This window comes from Dryobates pubescens, chromosome 6, assembly GCF_014839835.1.
Source record: "Dryobates pubescens isolate bDryPub1 chromosome 6, bDryPub1.pri, whole genome shotgun sequence".
Taxonomy (NCBI): Eukaryota; Metazoa; Chordata; class Aves; order Piciformes; family Picidae; genus Dryobates; species Dryobates pubescens.
This window is the reverse complement of record NC_071617.1, coordinates 3,129,075-3,147,729: the sequence shown is the minus strand read 5'-3', so window position 1 is coordinate 3,147,729 and position 18,655 is coordinate 3,129,075. Positions and strand designations below refer to the sequence as shown.

The 18,655-nt window shown below is 48.2% G+C and overlaps 1 protein-coding gene across 1 annotated transcript in view; it reads left to right on the top strand.

The window, feature by feature from the left end:
* PHIP (pleckstrin homology domain interacting protein) overlaps positions 1–18,191 on the top strand; it is a 125,527-nt gene extending 107,336 nt beyond the window's left edge. The window contains exons 32-40 of the mRNA XM_054162546.1: positions 683–808; positions 5,099–5,171; positions 5,735–5,785; positions 6,765–6,914; positions 9,502–9,654; positions 13,331–13,494; positions 13,987–14,267; positions 15,018–15,179; positions 17,177–18,191. Of these exons, the coding sequence (XP_054018521.1) occupies positions 683–808; positions 5,099–5,171; positions 5,735–5,785; positions 6,765–6,914; positions 9,502–9,654; positions 13,331–13,494; positions 13,987–14,267; positions 15,018–15,179; positions 17,177–17,820 (1,804 nt within the window). The 3' untranslated portion in view covers positions 17,821–18,191. The remainder of the gene's footprint in view (positions 1–682; positions 809–5,098; positions 5,172–5,734; positions 5,786–6,764; positions 6,915–9,501; positions 9,655–13,330; positions 13,495–13,986; positions 14,268–15,017; positions 15,180–17,176) is intronic.
* Positions 18,192–18,655: the final 464 nt, after the last annotated feature.

Here is an 18,655-nt window from a genome sequence, read left to right as displayed (position 1 = left end):
CTCCTGCTGGCCACGCTGTTCCTGATGTGAAGTGGTGCCCTGCTTTGCTCTGCAGAACACTTGGGCAGCGTTTCTCGTCACCATGTTTAGCTAGTATGATTGTACAGATTTGTAACTTCTGGGCTGTCAGTTTTTATCTGGCATAGAATGTAGTTTCCCTTCTTGTTGTGTCTTTTATCATTATTTAGATCTGGATGGGCTTTTTTGCAGTTATTTTTGTCTTTCTGCATCATCTTTCATGCTGTGGGTATTGCATAGCTCATTAAATCAGAGCTGGGCGAGGAAATCTGATGGCTGACAGAACAATGTGTACTTTAAATAATTACTACCATTTTGCTAATCCTTAGCTGTGACTTAAGAGGTGGTGCAGGGTGGATTATGCAGATCAGGAAGGCCCAATAAAAGCTGGAGCATCACAGCTGAATTCTCCTGAGGAGTGTCAAATTTCTTCTTCAAGCCATTTGTGTGCAGCACCGCAGGAAGCCTGAGCAAGCTGCCTTCTGCTGGTCACACCGAGCAACGTGTCGAAGCGTGCAGGCTTTCTCATCACTGTATAGGGAAACAACAAATGAATGAGATGGTACATTGGAAACTGGAGATAAGGCTCTTTTCCCTGCTAGATATGAAATATGTCTTTTCTTTTTCCTCCTTCCCCTCCCCTCTTCCCTCCCTTCCTACACAGGCGCCTCTCCTCGTTGATGTGGGAAGTCCGATACATAGAACACAACACTCGCACCTTCAATGAACCTGGAAGCCCTATTGTCAAATCTGCCAAGTTTGTCACAGATCTCCTCCTACACTTCATAAAGTGAGTTGCTTTTAGCTCTGTTGTTGTTCCTGTCTCTTACCCAAGGTATTTGGCCTTCTCAGATAGGAATTTTGAAGTGTGGGCAGTAAGTCGAGAGAGGTTCTCCTCCCCCTCTGCTCCGGTGAGGCTGCAGCTGGAATATCGTGTCCAGTTCTGGGCCACTCAGGTCAAGAAGGACCTCAGGGAACTGCTTGAATGAGTCCAGCACAGAGACACAAAAATGATGGAGGGAGTGGAACATCTTCCTTACAAGAAGAGACTGAGGGAGCTGAGGGCTTTGTAGCTTGGAGGAGTCTTGAGAGGTGACCTTATTAATGCTTATAAAGATGTGCAGGGTGAGTGGCCAGAGGCTGGAGCCAGGCTCTGCTGGGGGATGCCCAATGCCAGCACAAGGGGAAATGGTGGAAGTTGTGGCAGAGGAAGTGCCATGGAAACATGAAGAATATTTTTGTTTCCCTGTGAGGGTGACAGAGCACTGGAAGAGGCTGCCCAGGGGGGTTGTGGAGTCTCCTTCTCTTGAGATATTCGAGACCCACATGGATGTGTTCCTGTGTGATCTGCTCTAGGTGACCCTGCTCTGGCAGGACAATCTTCTGAGGTCCCTTCCAACCCTAACATTCTGTGGTTCTGTGATAGTTCTGCAGCTTGAATAAGCCTGTGGTCTGCCTGTTGGGGCAGGGAAGAATCGAGTTTGTCTTGGCAGTGAATACCAAAGTTTGCAAAACAAGCTGAAGTTGTATTGTGCATAGACTGGCATAGATTGGCGTGGCATTTTATTGCAGGAGGCTTCCTGCTGCCTTATAAAAATGGGCCTGAATGTTTTCATGGCTTGAAAGATGTAGGTAAGTCAGGAGTTCTCATATTGAGTTTAAACACTGCCTGTGTGAACAGAGTTGGGGGCATTTAATTCTAGCCTTTAAAATTCATGCCATGCTTAAAAATAGTATTTGCTATGCAAAGCAGAAATGGGAAGCTTTGTAGCTGACAGGAATAGCAGTTGTCTTTCCAGTGCTCTGGTTGGCTGTGTTAAAACTCAGTGACAAAATGTTTTGGTTTCTCAGTCAGTTGACACATCTGCAGATCCAAAGTGTGTAAGAAGAGCCTCCTGATTTGTCCACTGCCTTCATGTGCTTGTACACAGTGATAGCTGCAATCCCCTTGTTGAAACAGCTGGATGCTTCAGCAGTTTAGCAAAAACAGCAGCAGTGGTAGTGATTTCGTTTCTCTTTGTTAAATTAAATCTTGTCCTTTATTTTGTGTGTTCTCAAGGCCATTACAGCTGCATAATGCGTTTGGAAATCTAGGACTTTGACTCCATACATTCCAGTGTCTGAAGGGGGCCTACAGGAACGCTGGGGAGGGACTTCTGAGGGTGTCAGGGAGTGAGAGGACTGGGGAGAAAGGAGCAAAACTAGAAATGGGGAGATTCAGATTGGATGTCTGGAAGAAGTTGTTCCCCATGAGGGTGGTGAGAGCCTGGCACAGGTTGCCCAGGGAGGTGGTGGAAGCCTCCTGCCTGGACGTGTTTGCAGCCAGGCTGGAGGTGGCTGTGAGCAACCTGCTGTAGTGTGAGGTGTCCCTGCCCATGGCAGGGGGTTGGGACTGGCTGAGCCTTGAGGCCCCTTTCAACCCTGACAACAATTCTATGATTCTGTGCTCTTTGGTGTCTCCAGTGCCTATCACCTGTGACACTGGCTGGAGAATGAAAAATACTTCACTGCTTCAGAGGTCCAAAGCTTTTGTGAACTACACCTCTAGGAGCAGTGATGTATCCAGAGGGCTTCTCTGTTCCTGATTTTGTTCAATATTTTTGTCCTGCATGGGGTTTTTTTCTGATTAATTAAGCAGCTGAGTGTTTTTCAAAGTGCGTGTGCTTTTAATTAGCTGAGCTAAATTAGTGCAACACATGAATATCCTTATTTAATAATGGCCTGTAGCTTGTGTCTATTAATAACTCACTGGAGTGAGCTAGCAAGGCACCGACAGCACAGATGCTTTGTTGTTTGTCTTAGGGTTCCAACTGCAGGGCAAAGGCTTAGGCCATGTAAGACAAACTTTAGGGCTCTAACAAGAGTGAAATTTCTAGACCCTTTTGAGACTCTTGAGGCATATTCTCTAAGTTGTCTTAAAAAGCAGAAGAGAATAGAATTGAATTGAATAAGTTGGAAAAGTCCTTTGATATCATCAAGTCCAACCTATCACCCAGCACCATCTGATCAACCAAACCATGGCACCAAGTGCCTCATCCAGGCTCTTCCTAAACACCTCCAGTGATGGGGACTCCACCACCTCCCTGTAATAAGGTCTTCCCTGAGCCTCCTCTTCTCCAGGCTAAGCAACCCCAGCTCCCTCAGCCTCTCCTCACAGGGCTGTGCCCCAGACCCCTCCCCAGCTTTGTTGCCCTTCTCTGGACACCTTCCAGCATCTCAACATCTTTCCTGAACTGAGGGGCCCAGAACTGGGCACAGGACTCAAGGTGTGGCCTAACCAGTGTGAGCACAGGGCACAATGACTTCCCTGCTCCTGCTGGCCACACTGTTCCTGATGCAGGCCAGGATGCCATTGGCCCTCTTGGCCACCTGGGCACACTGCTGGCTCGTGTTCAGCTACTATCAACCTGTACTCCCAGGTCCCTTTCTGCCTGGCTGCTCTCAGCCACTCTGTCCCCAGCCTGTAGCACTGCCTGGGGTTGCTGTGGCCAATGTGTAGAACCTGGCATTTAGATGTGTTCAGTCTCATGCCCTTGGACTCTGCCCATCTGCCCAGCCTGGCAAGGTCCCTCTGCAGAGCTCTTCTACCCTCTAACAGATCAATTCCTGCCCCCAGCTTGGTGTCCTCTGCAACCTTACTGATGATGGACTCAATGCCCTCATCCAGATCATCAATAAAGATATTGAACAGGATGGGGCCCAGCACTGATCCCTGGGGGACACCACTGGCTGTGGCACCATTCACCACCACTCTCTGGGCTCAGCCCTCCAGCCAGTTCCTAACCCAGCTCAGAGCTGCTGTCCAAGCCAGGGGCTGACAGCTTGGCCAGGAGTTTGCTGGGGGGGAGGGTGTCAAAGGCCTTGCTGAAGTCCAGGCAGACCTCATCCACAGCCTGCCCCACATCCACCAGGCTGTCACCTGGGCATAGAAGGAGATCAGGTTGGTCAGGCAGGGTCTGCCCTTCCTGAATCTATGCTGGCTGGGCCCAGAAGATAGAGGGGGTGGGCAGGATATTGCTTGCCTGGTTTGGTTTTTCACCTTCTCCCCAGGCTGTTCACAGCAGCCTGTGTTGCAGCTTATGATTGCAGTGCAGAGCTGCTGAATGTTTACTCCTTTTTTTTCTGGAGGTTTGTAGACCCAGCAGTAGAACAACTTTGGGGGTTTCTTGAGTGCAGGAGCTCGTTGTGTTATGCAGGAACTGGAAATCACTGTTTGCATTTCTGATGTAATTATGCAGGCAATAACAATAGCTTTGTTGGTCCTTACACAAATAAACATTTCCATTTCAAATGCCTGCCATTGTGGATGCTGAGGTTGTAAACTGCACTTCTGTGCACTGCATCCACCGTGGTGTTTCTGACAAAGCTAGGTGGCCCTGAAGCCCATTGAGATGTGGTATGGAATTCAGCTTTGCCACTGCTAATGATGAATGCATGGAACGTGATTATCTGATTCCCAGGTTTAAAGCATGGACACTGTTAAGTGATCTGTGTTATACAGAGTGCAGATAATACTGTACAGCTTTCTGGGGGAAGAAAATCAGCTCTTGCTAAGGTTGTTTAGCCTGGAGAAGAGGAGGCTCAGGGGATCTTATTGCTGTCTAGATCTACCTGAAGGGAGGTTGTAGCCAGGTGGGGGTTGGTCTCTTCTCCCAAGCAAGCAGCACCAGAACAAGAGGACACAGTCTCAAGCTGTGACAGTGGAAGTTTAGGCTGGAGGTGAGGAGAAAGTTCTTCACTGAGAGAGTAATTTGCCCTTGGAAAGTGCTGCCCAGGGAGGTGGTGGAGTCACCATCCCTGGAGGTGTTCAAGAGGGGATTGGATGTGGCACTTGAAGCCATGGTTTAGTTAGTCATGAGGTGTTGGGTGATAGGTTGGGCTTGATGATCTCTGAGGGCTTGTCCAACCTTATTGGTTCTATGATTCTTTTCTTACTGCTGCAGTCCTCTTAGTATCCATCCAGCACTAACCAGCATTTTATTTAGGAATGGGTTCATAAACATTTTCCTAGGCAAGATGCAGCTGATTCCACAGGTGTAGATGGAAAAGAAATGATAGTCTGTGTTTCTTTTTCACACAGAGACCAGAGTTGCTATGACATCATTCCATTATACAATGCAATGAAGAAGAAAGTGTTGTCTGACTCTGATGAGGTAAGTGGTTGTGTCTTAGACATTGGCATTCAGAGACTGGAGAATCAGGGCCACTGTTTGTTTCCTACTGGATACAAAAGTGCTGTTTTCAGTCCCTGTAAGGGAGTGGGATGTACTTTTCTGTAAGTTACGTACTTCCTTTTATCAGCTAGGAAACTAGGTGAAAATGAAGCCTCTTCTCCTTTAGTGCTGACAGCTTTCACTGGTTATTAGGGAATTTAGGTGCTCTTAGAATTTTGGGATGTTCTTAAAAGTGGTGGAACACTGGCACAGGTGGTTGAGGCCCCAGCCCTGGAGATATTCAAGGCCAGGCTCAACAAGGCTCTGACCAACCTGGTCCGGTGGACGATGTCCCTGCTGATTGCCGGGGGGTTGGACCAGATGGCCTCTGGAGGTCCCTTCCAACCCAGACCATTCTGTGATTCTAGAACTGATGGTCACGTGGGGGGCACCCAGAGGGCTGAGGCCAGAAGTGTGAAGGTTCAAAGTGTGAAAGATCTCACCTACTCATACATGCTTGTATTTCTTTAACCTTTTTATGCGGCTCATTGTCTTGCTCAAAGGAAGAAGAGAAAGATACAAATGTGCCAGGAACTTCCACTAGAAAGAGAAAGGTAAAATACCTCTGTTTGTATTTGTTAATGATTTACAGTGCTGGAAGCAATCAGAAATGCATTTCTGAAGAGGCTGCTTGAAAGCAGCCCTGAAGAAAAGGACTTGGGGGTGCTGGGGGAGGAGCTCAACAGGAGCCAGCAGTGAGCACTTGCAGCCCAGAGAGCCAAGCAGAGCCTGGGCTGCAGCAAGAGAAGTGTGGCCAGCAGGGCCAGGGAGGTGATTCTCCCCCTCTACACCAATCTGGTGAGACCCCACCTGGAGCACTGTGTCCAGTTCTGGAGCCTCTATTACAGGAAGAATCTGGGGGTACTGGAAGGTGTCCGGAAAGGGCCACAAAGATGGTCAGAGGGCTGGAGCTGCTCTGCTATGGAGACAGACTGAGAGAGTTGGGGTTGTTCAGTTTGGAGACGAGAAGGCTCTGAGGAGACCTAATTGTGGCCTTCCAGTATCTGAAGAGGGCCTACAGGAACGCTGGGGAGGGACTTCTGAGGGTGTCAGGGAGTGATAGGACTGGGGGGAATGGAGCAAAACTAGAAGTGGGGAGATTCAGATTGGCTGTGAGGAAGAAGTTGTTCCCCATGAGGGTGGTGAGGGCCTGGCACAGGCTGCCCAGGGAGGTGGTGGAAGCCTCATCCCTGGAGGTGTTTGCAGCCAGGCTGGATGTGGCTGTGAGCAACCTGCTGTAGTGTGAGGTGTCCCTGGCCATGGCAGGGGGGTTGGAACTGGCTGCTCCTTGAGGTCCCTTCCAAGCCTGAATGTAAAACTGAGAACTTGTACTCTTGGGTAACATCAGCTTTCAGAAAGTTTTCAACTTAGAGACCTGTTGACCTCTGAGCTGCTCGGTGTAAAAGCATTTCTGCCTGTGCTGTTCCCAAGCCATGAATTAGCAGTGACTAGTCCTGCAGGGTAGCCTTTCCCTGAGGTTTTGTGGAAGCAGCTGACTTATTTAATAGCTGCCAGGCACTGCTGTCGTTGCAGGACCACCAGCCGAAGCGGCGGCTGCGGAACAGGGCTCAGTCCTATGACATTCAGTCGTGGAAGAAGCAGTGCCAGGAGCTGCTCAACCTCATTTTCCAGTGTGAGGACTCTGAACCGTTTCGCCAGCCAGTGGATCTCCTGGAGTACCCAGTGAGTAGTTCAGATCAGGAGGGCTGGTTCCAATGCAGCTGTTAGGGGGTGGGGTGGGGTGTGTGGGGGTTTCTCCCCAGCTGTGCTGCCCCCTTTTTCCCCAGCTCTTGTCTGCTGGGAGCTCCAGGCAGCTCTGTTGTTTGCAGGGCTCGGCTCTCACCTCGTGCTAATGTTTATTGTCTTTTTAAAGTAATTTTGAAAGAAATGCTGCTTCTCTGCTCTCAAGCACTTGCAAATTGTTCTATCTTTAGGGATGCTGATGTTGTTAAGTAAATTACAGCTTTTAAAATGAAGAGCCATCTTTTCTGAGGGAAAAGTGGCTGTGTTTGATGGTTGCCTGTGACAAGTGTTGTCAGGGATAAATTTTTAGCCTTTTTCCCCCCCCCCCTTTTCCTTTCCAGAACTATAAAAGCTAAAAGGAATTTGTGTATCACTCATCTGTGCTCGATGCACAAAAGGTGCTCACCCAAGAGCTGTAGTAACAATGACTCTCCCAATTTTCATTTTCTGCCTGAGTGATTACAGTGGAGTTCAGATAGCCCTGAGCAGCCAGCTGGAACTACAGAATACTTTAACACAAAAGTCTTGCTGCCTTGCGTCTCTTGTAGCCTTTTAGGCTACCATGAAGTAACAAAGCAAAGGCTTTTCCTGCTCTCCTCCTAGCTCATCTTGAGTTTTTCTTCAAAATATCACTCAGGTGATTAACTTGGGGAAAATCTATCCTCCTCATTAGAGACATGCTTCTCTTTAGGAAGTCACTAGGAAGTTCTGTCTTGACACTCCTGCGGCCATTTGGCACCATTGGTTTTGAAGTAACTTAAACTCAACCACAAGTGGCCCTTTGAGATGCTCAGATAAGCTGACAGGGAGCACCTTGCTGGGCTTGGGCATGAAACACTGCTCCCTGGTGTCACAAACCTGCTCAGCATTCAGAAGCTGCTTCTGTTTAGAATAGAATAAACCAGGTTGGAAGAGACCTTCAAGATCATCGTGTCCAACCCATCAACCAATCCAACACCACCTAAACAACTAACCCATGGCACCAAGCACCCCATCAAGTCTCCTCCTGAACACCTCCAGTGATGGTGACTCCACCACCTCCCCAGGCAGCCCATTCCAATGGGCAATCACTCTCTCTGTGTAGAACTTCTTCCTAACATCCAACCTAAACCTCCCCTGGCGCAGCCTGAGACTGTGTCCTCTTGTTCTGGTGCTGGCTGCCTGGGAGAAGAGACCAACCTCTGCCTGTCTACAACCTCCCTTCAGGTAGTTGTAGAGAGCAATAAGGTCACCCCTGAGTCTCCTCTTCTCCAGGCTAAGCAACCCCAGCTCCCTCAGTCTCTCCTCACAGGGCTGTGTTCCAAGCCCCTCACCAACTTTGTTGCCCTTCTCTGGACTCGTTCCAGCAAGTCAACCTCCTTCCTAAACTGAGGGGCCCAGAACTGGACACAGGACTCAAGGTGTGGCCTAACCAGTGCAGTGTACAGGGGCAGAATGACCTCCCTGCTCCTGCTGGCCACACTGTTCCTGATGCAGGCCAGGATGCCATTGGCCCTCCTGGCTGCCTGGGCACACTACAGGCTCATGTTCAGCCTACCATTGACCAGCACCCCCAGGTCCCTCTCTGCCTGGCTGCTCTCCAGCCGCTCTGACCCCAGCCCGTTTGTTCTGATGGATTGAGTTCAACCATTCTATGATCCTGTGAGTCAACAATTCTATGATGATCCTGTTCAGTGATGACTGGCTGCTGGAATGTGCTGCCCAGGTTGGTGCTGGAGTCACCATCACTGGAGGTGCTTAAGAGGAGACTGGACGAGGCACTTAGTGCCATGGTTTAGTTGATTAGATGGTGTTGGGTGATAGGTTGGACTCGGTGATCTCTGAGGTCTATTCTATTCTATGATGATCCTAACTTAACTTTTTTGGTTAATTTTGGTATTTAAGCTTTTTTTGTCATGGAATCTTCTCATTCCTTCCTATCTTTCCCAGCCTCCTAGGAAAAAAAAGCAGTTACCTCAGTGGCTTGAGCAGGGTCCTCTTTCAGCCTGCGGAGTTCTCATTAACAGTCCTAAGTTGTCAGGTCTCCATTTGAGAAACTGCTCAGGTTACAGCAGGGATGTGCTAAGCCTCTAATTAGGTTCAAATACTCAAACTTCATCTTTTAAAGCTAATATGGGGGGGGAAAAAAAAAGGTGTTAAGCTTAGTACCAAGTTGGAGCTGTTAAGTCACACAGAAAGCTTTGTAGTCACACTTTGATATCACGGTTACCTTCGTGACAGCGTGTCAGCCATACAAGCCTTGGGACACTGAAGTTTTGAGCTCTGTACTTCAGCAAATCTGTTTACCAAATGACTTCAATTTTCTACCAGTGAACTTTTAACCTCAGTCCCGTTGAGTACCTCCGTGGGGAGTTGTGTGGTGTGTGATTAGAAAGGACCAAAATGTCTTCAGCTGTCTTCTTTCTCCTGTCCATTTAAAGAGAACGTTTGGTTTAAACAGGTTATCAAATGCATCCTAATTAAAATTATACATTTAAGACTTGGCAAGGGGGGGAAAGAATTGTAATACTTTGCTTTTTCTTAACAGGATTATAGAGATATTATTGATACTCCTATGGATTTTGCTACTGTTAGAGAAACACTGGAAGCCGGCAACTATGAGTCACCAATGGAGTTATGTAAAGATGTGAGGCTTATATTCAGCAACTCCAAGGCTTATACACCCAGTAAAAGATCCAGGGTAAGACTTGATCTTTCTCTTTCAGAACAAGTTTAATTCTTTCTCATCTTCAAGCATGAATATTACAGCTGTGCATTGTGAAGGGAAGCAGTGTATGCTCTTTAAGTGCCTGAAGTTCTGGCGCTCTGCAGACGTGTTTCAGAAGTAAATATTGGGATGTGGAGCTACAGGGAGAGCCACGGTGAAGGACTGATCTGTGGAAGCATGATTGAAGGACAGATCCTGTAGAAGCATGATAGTGGATGAGGGGATTGAGTCAGTCATCAGCAAGTTTGCAGATGACAGTGAGCTGGGAGCAGATGTTGGTCAGTTAGAGGGCAGAAGGGCTCTGCAGAGGGACCTTGACCGACTGGACAGATGGGCAGAGTCCAACAGGATGGCATTCAACAAGTCCAAGTGCCAGGTGCTGCACTTTGGCCACAGCAACCCCATGCAGAGCTACAGGCTGGGGTCAGAGTGGCTGAGAGCTGCCAAACAGAGAGGGACCTGGGGGTGCTGATTGACAGCCACCTAAACATGAGCCAGCAGTGTGCCCAGGTGGCCAAGAGGGCCAATGGCATCCTGGCCTGCATCAGGAACAGTGTGGCCAGCAGGAGCAGGGAAGTCATTGTGCCCTGTACTCTGCATTGGTTAGGCCACACCTTGAGTCCTGTGTCCAGTTCTGGGCCCCTCAGTTTAGGATGGACATTGAGACACTTGAACGTGTCCAGAGAAGGGCAACAAGGCTGGGGAGAGGCCTTGAGCACAGCCCTGTGAGGAGAGGCTGAGGGAGCTGGGGTTGCTTAGCCTGGAGAAGAGGAGGCTCAGGGGTGACCTCATTGCCCTCTACAGCTACCTGAAAGGTGGTTGTAGCCAGGAAGGGGTTGGTCTCTTCTCCTAGGCAAGCAGCACCAGAACAAGGGGACACAGTCCCAAGCTGTGCCAGGGGAGGTTTAGGCTGGAGGTGAGGAGAAAGTTCTTCATGGAGAGAGTCATTGGCCACTGGAATGTGCTGCCCAGGGAGGTGGTGGAGTCCCCATCCCTGGAGGTGTTCAAGAGGGGAATGGATGTGGCACTTGGTGCCATGGTCTAGTCATGAGGCCTGTGGCAACAGGTTGGCCTCGGTGATCTTTGAGGTCTCTTCCAGCCTTTGTGATACTGTGACTTTGGAAGAAGAAAGTAGATTTTTCAAGAGATATGCACAGACAGAGCCCCAAACTCCTGCTCTTTTGAGGTTGCCCCAAACTGAAAGGACCAGATATGGAGAGCAGAGGATGATGAAATCCTGTGCTCTTCACCGTTGTGCTGTGAGATCGTAATGAAGCCCTTAAGATTTCTGTGAAAGAGAGCTGCTTGCATAAAGCTACATGAGCCTACCAAACCATTCTTGCAGAGCTGGTGCTGAAGTGCCCTGCCCATGGCAGAGTGAATTCTTTCTTGCACTTGCAGTATCTGTCAGCAGCAAGGCTTATAAATGTGTTCTTATGCGTGCTCAAGGCTTCTGGGTAGCTTTTCTTCTCCTAAAGTGCATGAGGTGTTAGGCTAGAATTAATAACAGCTTTTATGGTTGACTGTTCTAAATAGTAATCATCAAGATTTTATTGCCCTAAAATGCAGGGACAAATCCTGTAGTAGGTGACTGATCTCTTGGGTCAGCAGGAGGTATTCCCACTCAGTGTTTGGGCCACCTAAAAATCACTCTTGGCTCTCAGCTGCATCAGAGGGCAGGGCCTTCTGAGCAGCTCGGAATTCTTCTGTGATGTTTATTTCTCTTCTTGATCACCTCCAACTGAGGCAGGAGAATGTTGCACCTCTTAGCTCTTAGTGTGGTCTCACAGATTCTTCTGTCGTTCCAGTGGTTTTTTTGATGCTTCTTCCAAACAGACTGGTTGAGTAGTGAACTTGGAGCTCTTACTTAGTGTACTTAGGAGTGGAGGGTTCTGATGTCAGGAACTGTAACACTCTAGAAGCTATGAACTTCCTCTGCATGCAGCAGTTGTTGAAAGAGGATTTTCATTTTCACCCTGACTTCCTCAGTGCTGTTTCTTGATTTACATTGTTGATGGTTACTGGAGTGGTAAGCCTAAACCTGGCAGATGTGCTGTTCCTTAGGACAGTAGGCATACAGAGCAACCTGATCTAGTGTGAGGTGTCCCTGCCCATGGCAGGAGGGTTGGAACTGGATGATCTTCGAGGTCCCTTCCAACCCTGGCAATTCTGTGATTCTATGATATGGTTCTTAAAGGATTTTCTCATGAAATTTCTTTGGCTGTGGTCTCCAGTAATGCACTGTAGAATCTGTCACACTTACTGTTGAGCCTAGCACTTGGGTAGCTTGTCTGCTGTGTAGGCTTAAGAGTTCTAAAGCAGGCTTAGTGTTCTAGGGAGGTGCCCTGTCCGCTCTTAATAGCAACTGTGGTCAAATACTTGAGTTGTGATGTAAACAGAGTTTGAAGGGGGGGGTGTCTCTCTGTAAATCATCCAAGGTTAGGGAGGAAAAAGGAAGTGCAGCTACATGATTCTGATACATTTACTGGACCTGGTACAACCAAGTCACTGGTAGTATCAATTCATCCATGAGAGGACAGACTGATACTCAAATATGGGATATTATGCTGCAGCTTAATACAGAAGAGAATTAGATTCCTTGACCTTGGGTATGATACAGTAAAATTGCACTCAGGATCCCTCTGTGCTTTAGCTGAGGCTAGAAAGGCTGCATTATGGAAAAGCAGTTGAAAAGGGAACTGCTGAACAAAACAGTGGCTTTTCTGATTGTTCCTTCTATGTCTGATCTTCAGTTGTAACACAACTGTTAAAGCCAAGTTTGCATGGCTAAAGCATGTCAGGTCAGAGTGGCTGGAGAGAGCAGCCAGGCAGAATGGGACCTGGGGGCAGTGGTTGACAGCAGGCTGAACATGAGCCAGCAGTGTGCCCAAGTGGCTAAGAGAGCCAGTGGCATCCTGGCCTGCATCAGGAACAGTGTGGCCAGCAGGAGCAGGGAAGTCATTCTGCCCCTGTGCTCAGCACTGGTTAGTTCACACCTTGAGTTCTGTGTCCAGCTCTGGGCTCCTCAGTTTAGGAAGGAGGCTGAGCTGCTGGAAGGTGTCCAGAGAAGGGCAACAAAGCTGGGGAGGGGTCTGGAGCACAGCCCTGGGAGGAGAGGCTGAGGGAGCTGGGGTTGCTTAGCCTGGAGAAGAGGAGGCTCAGGGGAGACCTTCTTGCTGTCTACAACTCCCTGAAGGGAGGTTGTAGCCAGGAAGGGGTTGGTCTCTTCTCCCAGGCAAGCAGCACCAGAACAAGAGGACACAGTCTCAAGCTGTGCCAGGGGAGGTTTAGGCTTGAGGTGAGGAGAAAGTTTTTCCCAGAGAGATTGGCCACTGGAATGTGCTGCCCAGGGTGGTGGTGGAGTCACCATCCCTGGAGGTGTTCAAGAGGGGATTGAATGTGGCACTTGGAGCCATGGTTTAGTTGTCAGGGGGTGTTAGGTATCAGGTAATAGGTTGGACTTGATGATCTCTGAGGTCTTTTCCAACCTGGCTGATTCTGTGATTCTGTATTAGTGTGAATTTGTTGAGGCTGTAAACTTCCCAAAGACATTTCCATACGAATCACTTTTCTTCCCGAGCTGTTGTTCAGTGACAAGGAAATGAAATGCTGCTTGGGGAGAGTGTAAACCTTGCTTTGCCTCTTGCAGATCTACAGCATGAGCCTGCGCCTCTCTGCCTTCTTCGAAGAGCACATCAGTTCTATCCTGTCCGACTACAAATCCGCCCTGCGCTTCCACAAAAGGAACACCATCAAGAAGAGGAGGAAAAAAAGAAGTAGAAGCAGCTCAGTTTCCAGCAGTGTTGCATCCAGGTAGGTTAACTCCTTTGCAGCGGTCGTGAGCTGCCGCCTGAGCTTGACAGACCTCAACTGCAGATCTCAGTGTGTTTGTGTTTGGTTTTGGCTTTTTTTCTCTTACTGCTTCCTTTGCTATTCCCTATATTGCAGAATGGTAGCTTTGACATGCAAGGCCCTATGATGTGGAAGAGTTTTAAACTTTACTTAGAGCTATCCTAGTGTAAGTGCTTAACATTCCAATAACTGCTAAACATGCACAGCAACCCGGCATCGTGAGGGTAGTGATGGCATCGTGCTTTGTCACCCAGAGCATTTACTGTAAAGATTCACTGCTCAGGGGCTCACAACCACATGAGTTTCCACAGCAAACGTCATGTTCTCCACACGCTCCATGCAGAGACGATTGTTTTATTCCCACAACCTCAGACACCAGCATTTGATTTGTATTTGTTCCTGTCGCGTACAAGAAGCGCTCACCCAGGACACCAACTGTTGCTCCTTTTGCAGCCCTGAAAGGAAGAGGAGATTAATAAAGCCTCAGCTGAAAGCAGAAACTTCTGCCCCCTCTTCGTCTTCTGCACCTGCACGGTCAACGGCACTGAGACATGCTCCGCCTCAGATGAACGGCAAAGCAGCTGAGACCTCTTCCCTCGTGCGGACTAGAAGCAATAGGGGGGTGACAGATATGGCTGTTACAGAGCAACCATCCACTTCTGCAGGAGCAAAGCCTTTGACAATAAAGCCTTTAATTACAAAGCCTAATACTACTGCAGGGGCAGGAAAGTCAGGCAAGTTGCTTTTTGGTGTCTTACCTTTTGTTTTCAGCTGTGAGTAGCTTTGAGCATGAAACTTGCTTTTAGGAAATCCGATGTGTTTGCCCCTGTTAAGACTGGTTCTGTGTTCAAGCCATTGGGTCTTAGAGGCTCCTCAGAGGAAAACTGAATGGGATGGGCTCTGTTGTTTTATCTTGGAAGCTTTCTCCCTTCCAGATGTCTGATTCTAACTGTTTATAGTAGGACATGACTTCCTTTCCAGACAGGTAAGATAGGATGTGGGTATCACACAAACATTCCCCTCAGGAGCACCAAGTCCAACCCAGAACCCTACTCTACAAGCTTTACCCCTAAACTAGAGCCCCAAGCACCACATCCAAACCAGCTGGAAACAGCACCAGGCCTGGGGACTCAACCACCTCCCTGGGCAGTACATTCCAATCCCTGACCACTCTTGTTTCTAAGGTCTGCTCTAAACCTACCCAGTGGCAGCTTGAGGCCGTTCCCTCTTGTTCTGTCACTAACTATCTGTGAGAAGAGACCAGCAGCAGCCTCTCCACAACCTCCTTTCAGGGAGCTGTAGACAGCCACAAGTTCTCCCCTCGGCCTCCTCTCTTTCACACTAACCATCCCCAGCTCCTTTAGTCTCTCTCCATCAGATTGTTCTCCAGGCCCTTCCCAGCCTCCTTGTCCTGCTCTGCACGTGGTATCAACTACTTAACTTGAATAATGATTTTTTTTTTCCTTTTCTTTTTGTCCTTCCAGTACTGGAGAACTCAACCAAACATTCCAAGAACCAGAGTATTGTACCAACCCCTAGCCAGTCTGATTTGAGTCACAACACTAGGAACAACTCCACGAGAGAAAATCCTGAGAAGGAGAAGCAAATCAAGCGCAAAGTGAAATCTTCCACTGTCAATCCACAAGGTAGGCAGTTTCTGTGGAACTTCCCCCCCAGTCACTGATGCAGTGGCTGTGCTGTTGTACTGTGATCCTGATAACTGGGGGGTAGGGCAGCATGATTCAGTAGAAGAGGGAAGTCTGGTGGAACAGCTTGGTCACAGTCAGTTTCCTTCTTGATGAATCGTCTTGGCGTTGACTCCTCTTAAGGCCCTCTCCAGGGTGTGGTAACTGTGCCCAGCCAATTTTGATATGTTAGCATATTTGTACCTCGTTTCAGTCCTTACAAAGGGCGTGGTAGGAGTTCTGAGTGTCCAAAGCAGCCTTCTACTGGGTCACACTTTGAGCCCTGAGAGTTTTAACCTGATAAAACTCCCGTGGTTTTGGTCGGTAACACTGAGCGTGGTGGCACTCTCCAGAGCCGTGAGCTCTGCTCGGAGCATCCCAGCAGCACCTTGCTCCTTCCGTGCTTTTTGCCATAGCAAACCAGGACTCTGCAGTGCTAACCACTTCTGCTTAGCACATCTGTATGGGTTGCTTGGACCCGGTTTTGTGTAATCATCAGACTGAACTTGGTCTTTTGATGGCTGGGTACCTCAAAACTCAAGGCTGCTGTGGAGACTGAAATAAGATGTCCTAGTTATGGAAGCTGTCCTGTTTATGAAGGAGCTCTTTTGTTTCAGCTGTTATGAAGCTGCTGTGAAACGGCCAGATGCACTAAGCATCTTTTCTCTGAAGACAGAGAAACTGCAAATTGGGCCCCACCTAATTAACCTGGTTATTCCTTGTAGTCCTCCACTCCCTGAGGATTATCTGTTTTGATCTTGCTCCTCTTCTGTGCTTCTGAAAAAAGCAGCTTCAGGCTGTTTGGTCACGTCAGAAGTACCTGATTGTGGATGTGATCCTTTCTCTCCTGCACACCCACTCACAGGACAGCGGAGGCCTGTGATTTCAGTGCAGGATGTGGGGCACATTTGAGCACAGCAGGAGCTCTGCTAAATGAACTATGCTGCTGGCTCCGAGTCTGTTCCCGGTCGTGTTTTAGGCAAGGGCTCTGTGGTACTGAAACGTCTCCATAAGAGATCTTGTGAGGTGCCTCACTGACAGAACTTGGGACCACTCACCTAAGAGAAACTCATAGCCTGTAAAAGTCTCCAAGCCAATACCTTCTGCTGAGTGTCTGTTAGTGTGGGACATCTGTGCAACCTGCATACTTGTGGGTTGTGGGGTTTTGTTTTGCTAGTCTCCCATGGTTCTACCCTTTCCTCCCTAGTCTAATGAACTTGATATAAAGGATGCTTCCTCAGGCTGAAAGAAACATTCTCATTTCTCTAGAGATCACCTGCTTGGAAGCATTCCTGATGCTTGCAGCAATGCTTCTTGAGCAGCTTTCTGCTGTTGCAGGTAAAAAGTAGGAGTTCTTGTCCATTGGTGGTGTATCAGCCAAGAAAAACACTTGAGCTGTTCCTCGCTGCCTCCTAGGGCTTTTTCCTTCAAGCTACCTTGAGCTAAACCCAACTAGAAGTATCTGAAGGGGCCCTGCAAGAAGGCTGGTGAGGGACTTTTTAGGGTGTCAGGCAATAACAGGACTAGGGGGAATGGAACAAATCCAGAAATAGGTAGATTCAGATTGGCTGTCAGGAAGAAGTTGTTCCCCATGGGGGTGGTGAGAGCCTGGCACAGGTTGCCCAGGGAGGTGGTGGAAGCCTCATCCCTGGAGGTTTTCAAGGCCAGGCTGGATGCGGCTGTGAGCAACCTGATGTAGCTCCAACTCCCCCATGGCAGGGGAGTTGGAACTGGATGCTCCTTGAGGTCCCTTTCACCCCTGACAGTTCTCTAAGTTAGTCCTTACTGCATCCTGGCAAGAAGCTGTCTGAGCTCCGCTTGGGGTTTCTTTGATTTTGACAGATTGGCAATCACTGTGAATCCACTGGGGTATTTTGGTAGGAGCTCCATTAAGGCAGTGTGAAAGTGAATGTAAATGCAAAGCTGTTCGGTGACAAAGTGCTCTCCTTTCCTCACAGCAGAGTGCAAGAACAACGCTTTGGCATCGGGCAGCATTCAGGTCAACGGACACGGAGGGCAGCCGTCAAAACCTCCGGTGAAGAGAGGCCCCGGACGGAAACCCAAAGTGGAGCCGAATAACGGCAGCGGTGAAGTGGTGCACAAGAAAAGAGGCAGAAAACCAAAAAAGCTACAGGTTGTGGAACAGCAAAAGGTTGCAGAGCAGAATACGATCCAGACTCCAAGGGATATACCAGAAGAAGCCTCTGCTTCTACTGCATGCAATTCCCTTTCTGAAAACAATATGAAGGAAGACTTGTTACAAAAAAAAGGCCGTGGGGGTAGAAAGCCAAAAAGGAAGGTCAAGACCCGCCAGCCAGGCTCGGACCTCTTGGCTCCTGCCAACGTCAAAATGCAGACGAGAAGCAGGAGGAAAAAGATAGTTGAGCCTATGGAGGAAGGGTCTGAAGAGCTTAAAGATTCTGAACCTCACATGAGAACTAGAAATCAGGGTAGGAGGACAGCCTTTTACAATGAAGATGACTCTGAGGAAGAGCAAAGGCAGCTATTGTTTGAAGACACCTCCTTAACTTTTGGAACGTCCAGCAGAGGCAGAGTCCGAAAGTTGACTGAAAAAGCAAAAGCTAATTTAATCGGTTGGTAAATTGTTACCAAGGGTTTCACTGCAGAATGCTATGGAGCAGGTACAGTTAAGGAACAGCAGAACAGACTTCTGCTTCCCTGCTGCTATTATGGGTTTAGAAGAATATGTTCTGATTTGGGGAGGGGGAAAAAAAAATTAGCAAAAAAACAAACAAACAAACAAAAAACAAACCACAAACTGAAAGAACATTCTTTGAGAGAAATATATATTTTAAACTTTTGCTATTTATTGCCCTCCAGATAGAGGTTATGCCTTTGAACCTTCCTTTTGTTCACAGCTGACAAAAAAAACCCAACCAAACCACCCACAGTTGAAGCAGTTTCTGACTGACCTACAGAGCTGGGAACTACTCAGCTTGGAGTAAGGGCTGGTGATAAAAGCCTTGAATGCCACAGAGCGAAAACAGAAGCCTTTGGTTTTGAGCAAGCAAGGTACTGCTCGGTGGTTGTAAAGTCAAGTTGCTTAGGAAGGTTGATTTATGGCAAAAAAACCCACAACAAACCACAACCAAAAGTGGCAGTAAATTCACTTTACCTTTCTACTTAAACACAAAAGGAAAAATGCCCCAACTTTGCTAATCTGTTGAATTTCACTTGCGATGGGAACGGTCACCTGCGACAGGAGCCCAGCGCAGGCTGTGGGCTCCTCCGAGCTCTGCCAAACATAGCAAAAATGTAATCACAAATATATATATATATATATAGAGCTAGATATATCTCCACATTGGAAACAAAAGAGTTTGGACTAATGTCTAATTTTTCAGACCTTGATTCTTGTATCAATCACTAAATCTCTGTTTATTGTGCCAAAGACTGAGAATCAGTGCAGTGGAAAA